Source organism: Littorina saxatilis, linkage group LG13, assembly GCF_037325665.1.
Source record: "Littorina saxatilis isolate snail1 linkage group LG13, US_GU_Lsax_2.0, whole genome shotgun sequence".
In the NCBI taxonomy this organism is placed as follows: Eukaryota; Metazoa; Mollusca; class Gastropoda; order Littorinimorpha; family Littorinidae; genus Littorina; species Littorina saxatilis.
Window position 1 is genome coordinate 12,226,353 of NC_090257.1, and position 12,395 is coordinate 12,238,747.

At 39.1% G+C, this 12,395-nt stretch overlaps 1 protein-coding gene and 1 long non-coding RNA gene across 2 annotated transcripts in view; one reads left to right on the forward strand and one right to left on the reverse strand.

The window, feature by feature from the left end:
• Positions 1-1,304: 1,304 nt before the first annotated feature.
• Positions 1,305-4,665, reverse strand: LOC138983614 (uncharacterized). Its single transcript, XR_011461210.1, has 3 exons — positions 4,104-4,665; positions 3,030-3,194; positions 1,305-1,704 (listed from the first exon to the last, which is right to left on the reverse strand). It is a non-coding gene; the product is annotated as an uncharacterized lncRNA (long non-coding RNA).
• A 3,272-nt stretch (positions 4,666-7,937) lies between these two features.
• Positions 7,938-12,395, forward strand: part of LOC138983612 (myosin-VIIa-like) — a 50,463-nt gene continuing 46,005 nt past the window's right edge. Inside the window, exons 1-5 of the mRNA XM_070356886.1 lie at positions 7,938-8,189; positions 9,983-10,294; positions 11,070-11,156; positions 11,856-11,951; position 12,395. The exon at position 12,395 is cut by the window's right edge and continues 118 nt beyond it. Of these exons, the coding sequence (XP_070212987.1) occupies positions 10,157-10,294; positions 11,070-11,156; positions 11,856-11,951; position 12,395 (322 nt within the window). The 5' untranslated portion in view covers positions 7,938-8,189; positions 9,983-10,156. The remainder of the gene's footprint in view (positions 8,190-9,982; positions 10,295-11,069; positions 11,157-11,855; positions 11,952-12,394) is intronic.

The following is a 12,395-nucleotide window of genomic DNA, read 5'->3' on the forward strand; positions in this document are numbered from 1 at the left end:
GCGTGAAAGCATACTGGGACAAGGAACAAGCAAGAGAAAGAGGATAAGAAGATAAAAGGAAGAACAAACCGAAGAATAAGAAAGAAAAAAACAAAATAAGAGAAGGAGAGAGGAAAAAAAAAGGAAAAAAAAAAGGAAAAAAAAGGGAGACAATCATATGAATGTGTACCATTTAAATAAAAGAAATTAAAAAAATTACTTTTAAAAAGGAGACATTTCAGGTTTTGATTTGAAGTGTGTTAACATATTCACATATACCAGTAACTTTGCATGGAAAAAAAAAGTTCACAATGATTTGAAGCAAATTCAAATGCCAGAGAAAAAACAGAACAAAACCCTGATGTCATCATTGATAATCAGTGGTACGTTCAGTGAAGAAAAAACAATTGACACAACCTAGACATGGGCAGCAGTGAGTTATCAAGTTTCACTACACAAAAGTAACAACTACAATAATGAAACAAAAGGTAAAATGCCAGCTAATAGTCAAAATTCAGAACAATGATATCAAAAAGAAACACTTATTCAATGCCCCTTCTCCACTGATATGTATAAGCACACCAACATGACATAAACTCATAAATTTAAAAAAAAACATGACATAAAACTCATAAATTAAAAAAAACTTATCAGACTGCGTAAAACATAGGTTTGCCATCTCAAAATGGATGTAAAACACCAGCTTACTCACAAAATGATAGACAAGTCTCCAGCGGCCAGCTGCTCAGCAAACAAAATAAGGTGGCGAGGATCAATATAATTGAAATGCATTTTTTTTGCTGTTTCGGAGAGAACTTTGCTTCATTTACCTTACACTGCCTGCATTCAAGGGCTAAATTTTTATCAGGTGCACCAAGACTTACATCTATAGAAATCCAATCATAACGGTTTTAACAGCAAAAAAAAAAAAAGTATATTTCTAGTCTCGCTTCTAAATTCTCAACTCAACTCCAAAAAATAATAAAGAACAACAAAAACCCGCATCATGCATTGTCTCCTTCAAGCTGCCTAGGTTGTTTGCGTTCGACTCCCATAAATGACAAGGAATTGTTAAAACCTTTTCTTTCTATTTGTTCACTTTTTGTTTTCTTCTTTTCTGAACTCTTTATACTTGTATTTTATTCATTTTAATTTAGCCTGAAGGTTTGAGTCGTGTATTAAAAATCGAATATAGTGTGTAAGTGCCCTTGAACAGCTTTTCCAGAATCATGTATTCTATATTTTTAGTATGGGATACCCACAAGAAAAGTTCAAATGCATCCATGCGTCTCCACTGATAGTAATGGTGGTTGACCACTTCCAGTTTAGTCTTCTGTCGTTCTGACACAACCTAAAAGGGTACATCATGTCTGAACATCATCTGTAGAAGAGTGTGAAGTTTAAAGCTTAGCTTAAATAATGTCCAACAAAACCCCAGACTCTTCTGTACATTACCCATCAGCCACACAGACCTGAACTGTGAAATACAATTACTCACTAGCAATTTCTCAGGCGAGTCAAATCTTACATTCATCAAATTTTTGCAACTAGCATTGTAAATAAGCCTACAGAGATTACAAAGTTCAATTACTGTAAACCAAATCATGAAGGCTCTTCCATGGCCTGTTGTCTCTTTCTTTTATCACAGGCTTCCAAAAACCAGTCTTGAACGGCCGTCTTCAAGGTCTTGACCTGTGGCACCCGTACAGCTTCACGGAACAGCCTCTGCATGACAAAACAAAAAATAACATGAACTTAGATCATCAAACAACTATCACTGATTTGAGAAAAGTCTCAAGTTTATTTCCTGACGCCTGTAAACTTGCTAAAAATCATACAGACACACAAACTTGCATACACACCATACGCTTTTACAACACACCAACTATACTTGAGTTAGGAAATTACAACACATTGTAATCCTTGTAGAAGAGAAGTAAAAAAAAATACCTACCCTAATATTTGTTTTAACCCTTTCGCTGCCAATCAAAACTTGGGTATGTGCATTCCTGACTGCCAGGGAATATTGGAGTTTGGGGTGTAATAATTCACACAAAAATCTAGCTTCAAACTGGCAGTAGGTAGGTAAGTAAAACCTATGTTGTTTTTAAAGGAAATTGAACCAAGAATCTGTTTTTAGTGTCTAATCATGGAAATGATAATTAGTTTGGCTTATAATGATGTTTAAATATGAACTTTTGAAAAATCAGCCCGGCGCATCTTCCGGTGCCTGTGGATCAAACACAGGTGGCTGTTTTGCTCGCTCCAAGAAAGGATTATAATCACTGTCATCTACCTGTTTCCAACGAATTGTCCGAAAGAAGATCTCCCCCTTCCCCTGTCAGTATCCATAATCATTTGCACCGCCTGTAGCGTCAGTCCGGCTTTGTTTTTCCCTACTAGGGCCCGGTCGACAGTCACCGTTAGCCATTTTGACGAGTCGAGATTTCTCTCCCATACCCTGTCGACAAGGCCGAAAATAGCCTTCAAACGCAAAACCGCGTCACCATTTATGTTTATTCATGAGAATGAGGTATCCTACCAAGCCATTGGCTGCTATTTGTGTGTCAGCAGTGACGTAGCATTTCTGAAAAATCCCGGAACGGAGAAGACGGGTTTACCCGTCCTAAGGCGCTGCGGCTGCACAAGCGCATGACTGGTATACCCGTCATAAGGCAGTCAAGTGGTTAAAGTTACCTTTACTATGACTTTTTCTTTGGGGGCCTTCGGAAATTCATAATACATGTACTGTGACGTGCAGACGCATATGTGACGACATCATACCGTTTGCTAACATCCTTATTTCGTATGTAGTCGAAAATCCATGACACTGACAAATGAGCTCAGGAACTTGGCTTCTACTTCTAGCAATTTAATGTTAAGCGTAAAAGCTTTGACAACTATCATTCACATGTGAAACATGGCAAATTTAAAATTGATCCCAAAGAACAAAATTTGAGACAGAAATAACTTGTTGTTTTGTAGACATGGATTTTATCTTCTTCCTAAAAGGACCAGGATGATTTTACAAATTATGAAAAACAACTCACTGTCGATGGCTTTTAGTCGCAGCGTACACCATGGTCTCTTTCCCTGCCCTCCCCCAGAGCCCCCTGTCAGCAACCGTGTAGCCTATGGAACACCTTCGTCATCACAGCATCAGTAGTCGTCTTTAGTTCATGTCCACCAACCACACCGAGCTCATGGTCATGGATCTGAAACAAACAAAACAAGCAAATTCCAAAAATCAAATATTCAGACAGCTCTTCTTCACATACAAACAATTCAATCTGGAAGCATCATACTGTCACCTGGAACAAAAAATCAATAATCGCACTTGCTTTAAAAAAAAAAGTTTTCAGAAGAGCAAATGGTGATTGAGTGTAGCATTGTCATAAAATGTAATCACACACCTCAGGTGACCTGCATCAATCATTCAATACTATCTCACAAATCTTCATTTGGAAAGCACAAACATAGTTAGAAGAGAGCGTCAACCGTGATACTATTCAGTGTGGACAATTTTTTTCTGACCCATAATCCGATGCCTACACAAAGTGAGAATCAGAACTCACAAGAAGGCACTGTTGCATGTTTGTGATTATTTGCTTGAGTGTAGCACTTGCAATTTTGAACTTGAGGAAACAGCGTAGCAATTTCTGTTACATCCCTGAAAACCTAGCAGATGGCAGCTCTGGCCACAGAGCAATATTTGCATTATTTCTCACAGATGCAATGATCACAGAAAACAAAGTGGTGCATGCATTTTCCGCACCCCACATGAGAAAAAGAGGCCCATCATTGTGCGTACCCATAAGCATAGTTTTATCATCAAAATGTGTTGGTTAAATTCACAAATGTGACCAATACGCATAAACCTTGCATGAATTCCCAGGATAATGGGAAACTGGTCATGACTGAGAACTGATGAACAGTTAAGATACACCCGTGAACCGTGATGACATCTGGCATCCTCCAAAAAGCACACACTCAAGGTAACATTTAAAGCCTAAAGAGCGTCTAACAATAACATGTCACTCTCACAAGATCTTGCTACAGTTATCTGGGGAAAATAGCACAGGCATGACTGGTCTGCTTCAACAATAGCATTCAAAGCCACCTACCAGTGATCACTCCTTCGACAGATCCATCATGTGCCTTCAACATCTTCCACACTCAACAGTAAAAAGATGACTCCATCGAACAGTAGCACAGGCTCTGGCTCCACCATGATTCTTTGGCGACCAATTACTAAATTAGTCGCATCAGGTCCATCTGCTCCTGTAGAACCTTCTCCAGCAGCAAGAACTGATGTTTATCTTGCCGCTCTGCTCTGCTCGTAGTCTTGTGTCCGCTGAATGGAAGAAAAGAAGAACAAAAAGACATTTACATGAAGCAATACATATTTTAGACAATCTGTCGGCCTGAAAAGAAACCATCAGCACTAAAAAAACAATCTGAGCAAATGTTCAAAGTAAACGTGACATCTCTATATTTTTGAATTCAGGAGAAGATGAGGAATATATATATTGCAATCAATTTTTAAAGGGGCATACAGAGTGGCATTTGATGGGGTAAAAAGATGTAGGGACTCAGCAGTTGGAGATGAAAATTTTTGTGTGTATTTACTTCAAGCAGATTTTTTTTTTTTTTTTTTTTAGACAGAAGAACACACACTAAAATTAGTAAAAATCATTGTTTAAAGTTGAACTGACCTTAACTTTTCCTCCAAACACTAGAACTTTTTGTATTCATTCAAAAATATTCATCAAAAAGGTTAAATTTTAAATTCAATTTTGCAGACTTTGGATGAAAAGTTACTCTTCTCTGGCATCCCGCGGACACAGTTCACACTTTCTCATCAATGAGATGCCTGTGTTAATTAAAAACAAACATCAATAAAACTATTAAAATAAAATAAAAATTTAAATATAAAAATAAAATCGACCAACCGCCCCCACCCGATTTTTTTTCCCTTTGCTGGAAACAATACATTTGTTTCACTAAAACAGTAAAAGAGATCAGCTGAATTTGTTTGACACATCTGGTTATAACTAAAAGAATAAAACACAAAATAAGCCAAAGTCACAGAACAAAAAGACGCTGTCAGTGTCACTATCAATGACTCTGAATGAGACACTCATTGCTATCGAGCCATACCTGTTCATCTTCACCTTGCCGGGACGGAACGACAGTCTGCGTTACTGGCATCGGTGGCGGTGTTAAGGTCACTGTCCATCTCAGCTTTCTTCACCTTCAGTTCAAACAAGCAGTGAGCACCGTCATACTCAAGTCAAAGCTTTCTGAAAAAATAAATACTTGGAAGTTAAATAGGATCACATTGATTCCCAAACCTAACAGTAACAGTAACACACAAACATCAAAACTGGAATATTAATTATTAAATATAAGCATCTCAATTTCACTAAATTAGTAATAGTATATTAATTTTCTCTGTGATGTATTTTTTATTTTTATTTCAAAAAAATCTGTTTTTCAACTTTATCACTGCACACGCTGACACAGCCTCTGCCTGCCTCTCTAGTCTATGCATGCCTCGGGAACAAGGGTAATTTTTCTCTTTTCCGAGTCTCAGACACAGAATATTCCACTATGAGTCTATGTCAGTATGCGGAACTGAAAGTTGAACATCTGTGGAAAAATAAAAAGATACAAATAAAAAAAAACAGATTTATGAAGAGCCTATTAGTATTACTACTAAAGCTCCTGACAACTGCTGCCGCAATGACTCGACCAGATTAGGAACCAACCAAAGTTCACCAAGAAACAGACAATGAGACATAAAATGATAAACGAAAATTCAGTTTTTATGGTGCCGTGAGCGACCCGCGAATCGGGATTCGGATGGTATTTTCACTCTTCCACAACTCCTTAAAAACAAACCACTGCATCAATCAATGTTTTTGGAAAAGTTAGTTCATTCATCCATCTTTCAGACAAAACAAACATGAATGAATAGAACAGTGTTCTTCTACTTCTAGGCGAAAAAAAAATCGAAAGTGTGAGAAATTCTCTCTGCCATCAAACTCGGAAGCCGAAGCCGCGAGCTATCAAAAATTCAAATTCCCAAATCTTTCCTTCAGTTGATCAACTTACCTATTCTTGAAAGAAGTCAATCTTCATTTCAGAGAGAAGGATAAGATTACCTTGCATCCAATAAGCAAGTCAAAAATACAAGTCAATATGAAGAAAAAGCAAAAAAACGCCGATACAATGTGGATTTGACAGACTTCTTGCCAACAGGAAGTTGGAGATTGTAGGTCTGACAGACAAGGGAAATAACTTCAATAAATTGCTCTTTTCAGTCAAGGTAACTGTCTCCCCTGAAATTGAACTTTCATAGAGATTTTCTTCCAAAGCAAAATAAAATAAAATGAAAATATGCTGAGAACAAATTTTATGTAACCATTAACATCAGCCTTTATTTTGAGTAGATAATTAGTTTCAAAGTTACTTTAGTTTACATTTTTTTGTTTAATCTGAATTTTTTAAATGTTTTTATCGTTTTGTTATGGGTGTTCATATAGATTTCAGTTATCTTTTCTGTTCATATAATATTTTTATTATGCTTTGCCTAGATTTTTCCACGACATTATTTTGTGGAAAGCTGATTCCTACAACAATACCAAATCCCCATTACAATAATTATATTACATGCTAAAACAATTATAATGATAATACAAATTAAAATAATCATATTTATTTTAAGATAAAAATAATCAGGATAACAATTAAGCAAATAAATGTTAGTAATAACAAAATGATTAAATAAAAATTAAATGGGAAAACCATTACATAAAATAAAAATATTTTTATTAAACTTTTAAATGCATTTTTTTTTAACCGAAACTGTCTTAAGATAAACTGAAAAATAACGGATTGAAAGTTTTTATGCAATTTTTTTTCTAAAAAAAAAAGAAGTTTTTGAAGAAGAATAACTATTCATAACCAAAATTTAAAAGTAAATATTTTTTAATAACATAAAATATAATAAATTATTTCATGAAGTAAATGCATAAACCCACGGTATAAAATTAGGAAAAACAAAAATTGCAATCACCTTTTCATTGAATCCATGCGTGCTAAACACTGCGTGGTGAAGTCGTTTCGAATGCGACAATCTGCGTAAAAGTTGGCGAAAAGTAACGCGCGCGAAGCGAAGGTGTCACGAGGCCGTACGCATCCCCGCATGAAAAACGCAGAAATAACGCATGCGTCACGCAGAATCATGCTGGCTGGGCATGTATTACAATTTTGCTCATCATATGTAATCTTATACTAGTTCGTAAGTTTAATAACTCAGGATTCCAGAGTATGTTCTCTTTGCAAACGACAATATGAAATACCTTGTTAAGTTAGCCAGGCCTTTGTTTTTCGAGACTTCTCTAAAAGCAGGAAACGCAATGGATCATTTCTCTCTCTCTCTCTCTCTCTCTCTCTCTCTCTCTCTCTCTCTCTCTCTCTCTCTCTCTCTCTCTCTCTCTCTCTCTCACCCCCGCCCCCTCTCTCACCCCCGCCCCCTCTCTCTCCCGTCCCTCCCCTCTTTATTAAAACAATAGTCTCAGTTATCGCGAAGCTTAGCTATATTTTTGGCCCTAGAATCGCACAAAGAGATATCGCGATAATTATGCTAAGCGTGTTTCTTTGGCTGGAAGCTGAACTAAAGTTTTGGCCACAAAACAGAACGAAGATCTCGCGATAATTCTGCTCATGCAAACTTAGCGGTTTCTCACCTGAATGTGTTTCAAAATTCACAGCAAAACAGAAAAAAGATCTCGCAATAACTCTCATATGCAAGCTTAGCTGTATCTTACCTGATTGATTTTTTCCAGGTTCAGTGCAATCGTGATGGATCTAAAGATTTAATAACATTTAATGTTAATTTAATGAAACCTTGCTTGCTCAGCTAACATCTCTTTCCTCTCTGTTTTCAGGCAGCACCATCTGCAAAACCTCGCGTGGACAGGAAGAACTCCAACGCCCCCATCACATCCACGCAGTCCGCGGCCTCAGCCTTCGGCGAGGACATTGCGGACGATGCCTACTCCGTGTCGGAACTCTCGCACGTGGAGGAAGAAAAGCGCGCCAAGAGGGTCAAAGGTCACCCAGCCCTTGCGCCGACGGAGACGGGCAGGGAAGCGTTTCTGAGGACCACCATTGGCCGAGGAGGGGCCGGGTTGGATAGATTGGTGAGTTGATTAGGGAGAACTTCAGAACTTTAGAACTTTATTTTGATAGATCTGATTAACAAATGGATTTAATAAGCGCTCTAAATGAATACGAAGTGTTGTAGTAAGTGAGAGTTAAGCGGAACCAGTATCCTGGCACCTGACAGAATGTGACCCTTTCACAATGATAACCAAACAAACATGCTGCTTGCCTATCAGCAAGGACTGGGTGGCCGAGTGGTAACGCACTTGCGCTCGGAAGCAAGTCAAGTCAAGTCAAGTCAAGTATTTTATTGTTTTGGGCCCAGAGGGCTTTGAAACAAAGATATAAGCGAGAGGTTGCGAGTTCGACCCTGGGTCAGGGCGTTAGCAATTTTCTCCCCCCTTTCTTAACCTAGGTGGTGGGTTCAAGTGCTAGTCTTTCGGATGAGACGAAAAACCGAGGTCCCTTCCGTGCACACTGCATTGGGGTGTGCACGTTAAAGATCCCACGATTGACAAAAGGGTCCTTTCTGGCAAAATTGTATAGGCATAGATAAAAAAAATGTCCACCAAAATACCCGTGTGACTTGGAATAATAGGCCGTGAAAAGTAGGATATGCGCCGAAATGGCTGCGATCTGCTGGTCGATGTGACTGCGTGATGTATTGTGTAAAAAATTCCATCTCACACGGCATAAATAGATCCCTGCGCCTTGAGTCCGAGTCTGGAGATACGCGCGCGATATAAGACTTCATATAACATTGTCGGCTCTAAGTCGATAATAGGTTCAGTCACGGAGACAAGCTTTACACTCCAGGTCTACATATATAGGCGTTGTTGGGATGTTTGATATTCTTCCTGTCAACTGAGGCATGTTCATCAAGCGACCATACAAATATGACATTTGCCAATCGGGTTGTTCAGCCCGCGGAATAACTGTTACAGAGACCTAAAGCCTTTTATCACCCCTTTCAATACAATACAATACAATACAATACAATACAATACAATACAATACAATACAATACAAAACAATACAAAACAAGACAATACAACACAACACAACACAACACAACACAAGGCAAGACAAGACAAAACAAACTGAACAAGACAACACAAGACAAGACAACAAATCATGTTTGCACTGTAATAAAACAGCATTCTGAGTGTATTAAAAAAAACAAAATCTTGATTCAGCGGGGGTTATTCGGAAGCGGCAGAAAGCGTACAGTCACTTTTTAATTTCAGAATAAAACCTTTGAATAATCATGTAAAATTGGTCTGAGGTGGGCGTTTACTTTAACGCCTGACGTCTTGACAGCTTAGCATGCGGTTGTACAGCTTACAAAACTTGAATGTATAATAATGATAAATGGGTTCATTTGTATACCATGGAGCCATTTGCGGCTCATAAACAAACGAGTGTGACGCACGTGAAATGCATATAATTATGCTAATTGGTTTGTGGTTATTTATCTTTGCTGTTTGGATTTGTTTGTGTTCATGCAGACATATCTATCTGCATATCTGTTCGTACGGCCGTTTATGTGCCTGCATGCCTGGGTGTTTTCATACTTGCCTACCCTCTGTATCTTTCTTTCTGTCTGACGGTCTGTCCGTTTCCCTTTGCCTCAGTGTTTTTCCTCGATCTTCGTGTCTCCTTTCTACACGCGCAATATAAACACAACTTGACTAAATGTAAAAAGAAAAGCATAACACACACAAACGACAAAGCTAGCCAAACACGCAATAATGCAATTAATCATGATCTCCTTATCAATAAATAAATCAATCAATCAATCAATCAATCAAACAATCTTTTTTTCTGCCAGCAATCTTACACAACAGAGCAGGGACCAGGCACAAACAGTAGCCATTCCCCACCTGCCACGAACGGACAGACGTCGCCAACAGACTGCCAAAGCGACGACGTCTCCGACACGTCGCAAGAACCCTCCCCGAACGGAAGCGGAAATGACGTTACCAGTACGTCAGAGAGTGACGACATGGAGTCGATATCGACGGAGTCGAGCTTCGCACACTTCGCTAGGAGTCGCTTCAGCGTGAAGGGAACGACTCACGCATACTGCTGCGCGGCCCTGAACCATCCGCTGCTTGCCAAAGAGGATCGTGCCGATTTTCTGGTGAGTTTGCATGGGGATTAGGCCAAAAAGAAAAATATGTCTGTTTCCGGTAACCCGACCGACCCTATTTTTAAGCGCCGACCCTAAAGTTTTTTTTCGCTTTTGGCAACAACAAAAAAATAAATAACAAATAAATAAATAAATTAATATGAAGTCAAGTATACTTTATTTAGTTTCAATATATCTAGGTCAAAAACATGTGCTAAATAATTGTAAGTAAACTAAGGAAGCGTTTAAAAAAAACTAAACTGAAAAGACGTTAACAAAACGTAAGAAAAAAGTTTTAAAAAAAAATAAAAATAAAAAAAATTAACAAAATTAAAATTAAAAAAAACTTCCGACCGACCCTATTTTTTTCGGCGATGTTACCGGAAACAGACATATTTTTCTTTTTGGTCTTAGGGTGATGCTTGTGTTGGTCGTGAAGGTGGTGGTGGTGCTTCTCCTGATGATAAAGTTGACGGTTATGGTGGAGGTGGAGGTGGATTTGGGGTGATGATGATGATGATGATGATGATGATGATGATGATGATGATGATGATGATGATGATTTGCCCTTAAAGAGTCTTTCTTCTTAGATATATAGTTATTAGATACTTAGATCATAATTTCTGAGGCACAAGAAGATTTAAGCTCTTGCATTTTTCCGTGAAAGGGGAAGAATTAAGACTGTTGACAGAAGATTGCTTGGATGCGTGTGATGGTAAAATGGCGTTGATGTGAGGCAGAGAAAGGAAGTAGACAATGCTCATGCTGGCTTCCATGTGTGTTTCAGGCTTCCCTGGCAGCATGGGTGTTGATACTGAGAATCATGGGAGACCTACCGGACAGGGATATGAGCGAATCTCTACAGTTGGCAGGGGTAAGTTAGCAACTACAATGGTACCTCTGTCTAACGACTTTGAACATGTAACCGAAATTCGGTCTTTATACAGAGGGGTCGTAATATAGAGTTCTGGATTTTTAGGTCCATGTCGGGGTCAGTCAATGATCCGGAATGACATGGAAATTTTGCTTAAATGCCGCCCGAAGTGCGATGTTCTTCTTCCTTCAGATGATTATGGTAACCAGGTGACTGTGGTAAAAACAACAATTTTGGGCTGAACTTTTGAGATCGTCCGGGCACTATTTTGTTCCGGTCAGGAAGTCACTTTTTTCTGTCGCTATTGTGCTCATCTCTCTTTTGTTTGTTTGTTTGTTTGTTTGCTTAACGCCCAGCCGACCACGAAGGACCATATCAGGGCGGTACGTGCTGCTTTGACATATAACGTGCGCCACACACAAGACAGAAGTCGCAGCACAGGCTTCATGTCTCACCCAGTCACATTATTCTGACACCGGACCAACCAGTCCCAGCACTAACCCCATAATGCCAGACGCCAGGCGGAGCAGCCACTAGATTGCCAATTTTAAAGTCTTAGGTATGACCCGGCCGGGGTTCGAACCCACGACCTCCCGATCACGGGGCGGACGCCTTACCACTAGGCCAACCGTGCCGGTCCTCTCATCTGTTTTGCAGAACCTCTCCGTTCAGTCATATCAAACTGTGTTTGTGTTAAAGGAGCAGCCCCCTGTCATCAACGTGGTGAGAGCAAACTACAAGACCAAGTACACCAAGAAAGACTCGGAGGAGGCACAGAACAGATACTCAGAACTGGTATGCACCTTCCTCAGTGTGATCGAATATTCTTCAAAGTATGAATGTGACCAGTATTTGGCCATTTCTGCGAAAACCGACACTGTGGTCAAAATATTTGTTTCGTGCATCCTAACACTGTTTTCCATTACTTTTCATCTGTTTTACAATGTGTTAGTGCTGATATTTTCTTTGACTTTTACAAATTCAGCTGGAAGCATGGGTAAATGAGCACAGTAAGGTGTGTTTACAGTTTGGCCCAACTATGATCTCGTGTTTGCCCAATTAGAGGCTTCAGCAAACCAAGCCAAAGCCGCAGAAAATGGTCATATCGTAACCCGTGCAGATTTGATCAGAGTACTAACTTTAAGTATTAAGTATGAGGCAAAACCGATTTAAACTAGGATTCCTTGCCGCGTCTGACATCGATGAGTCTCATGGTGATGGCTTTTCTCTCCTTGCAGT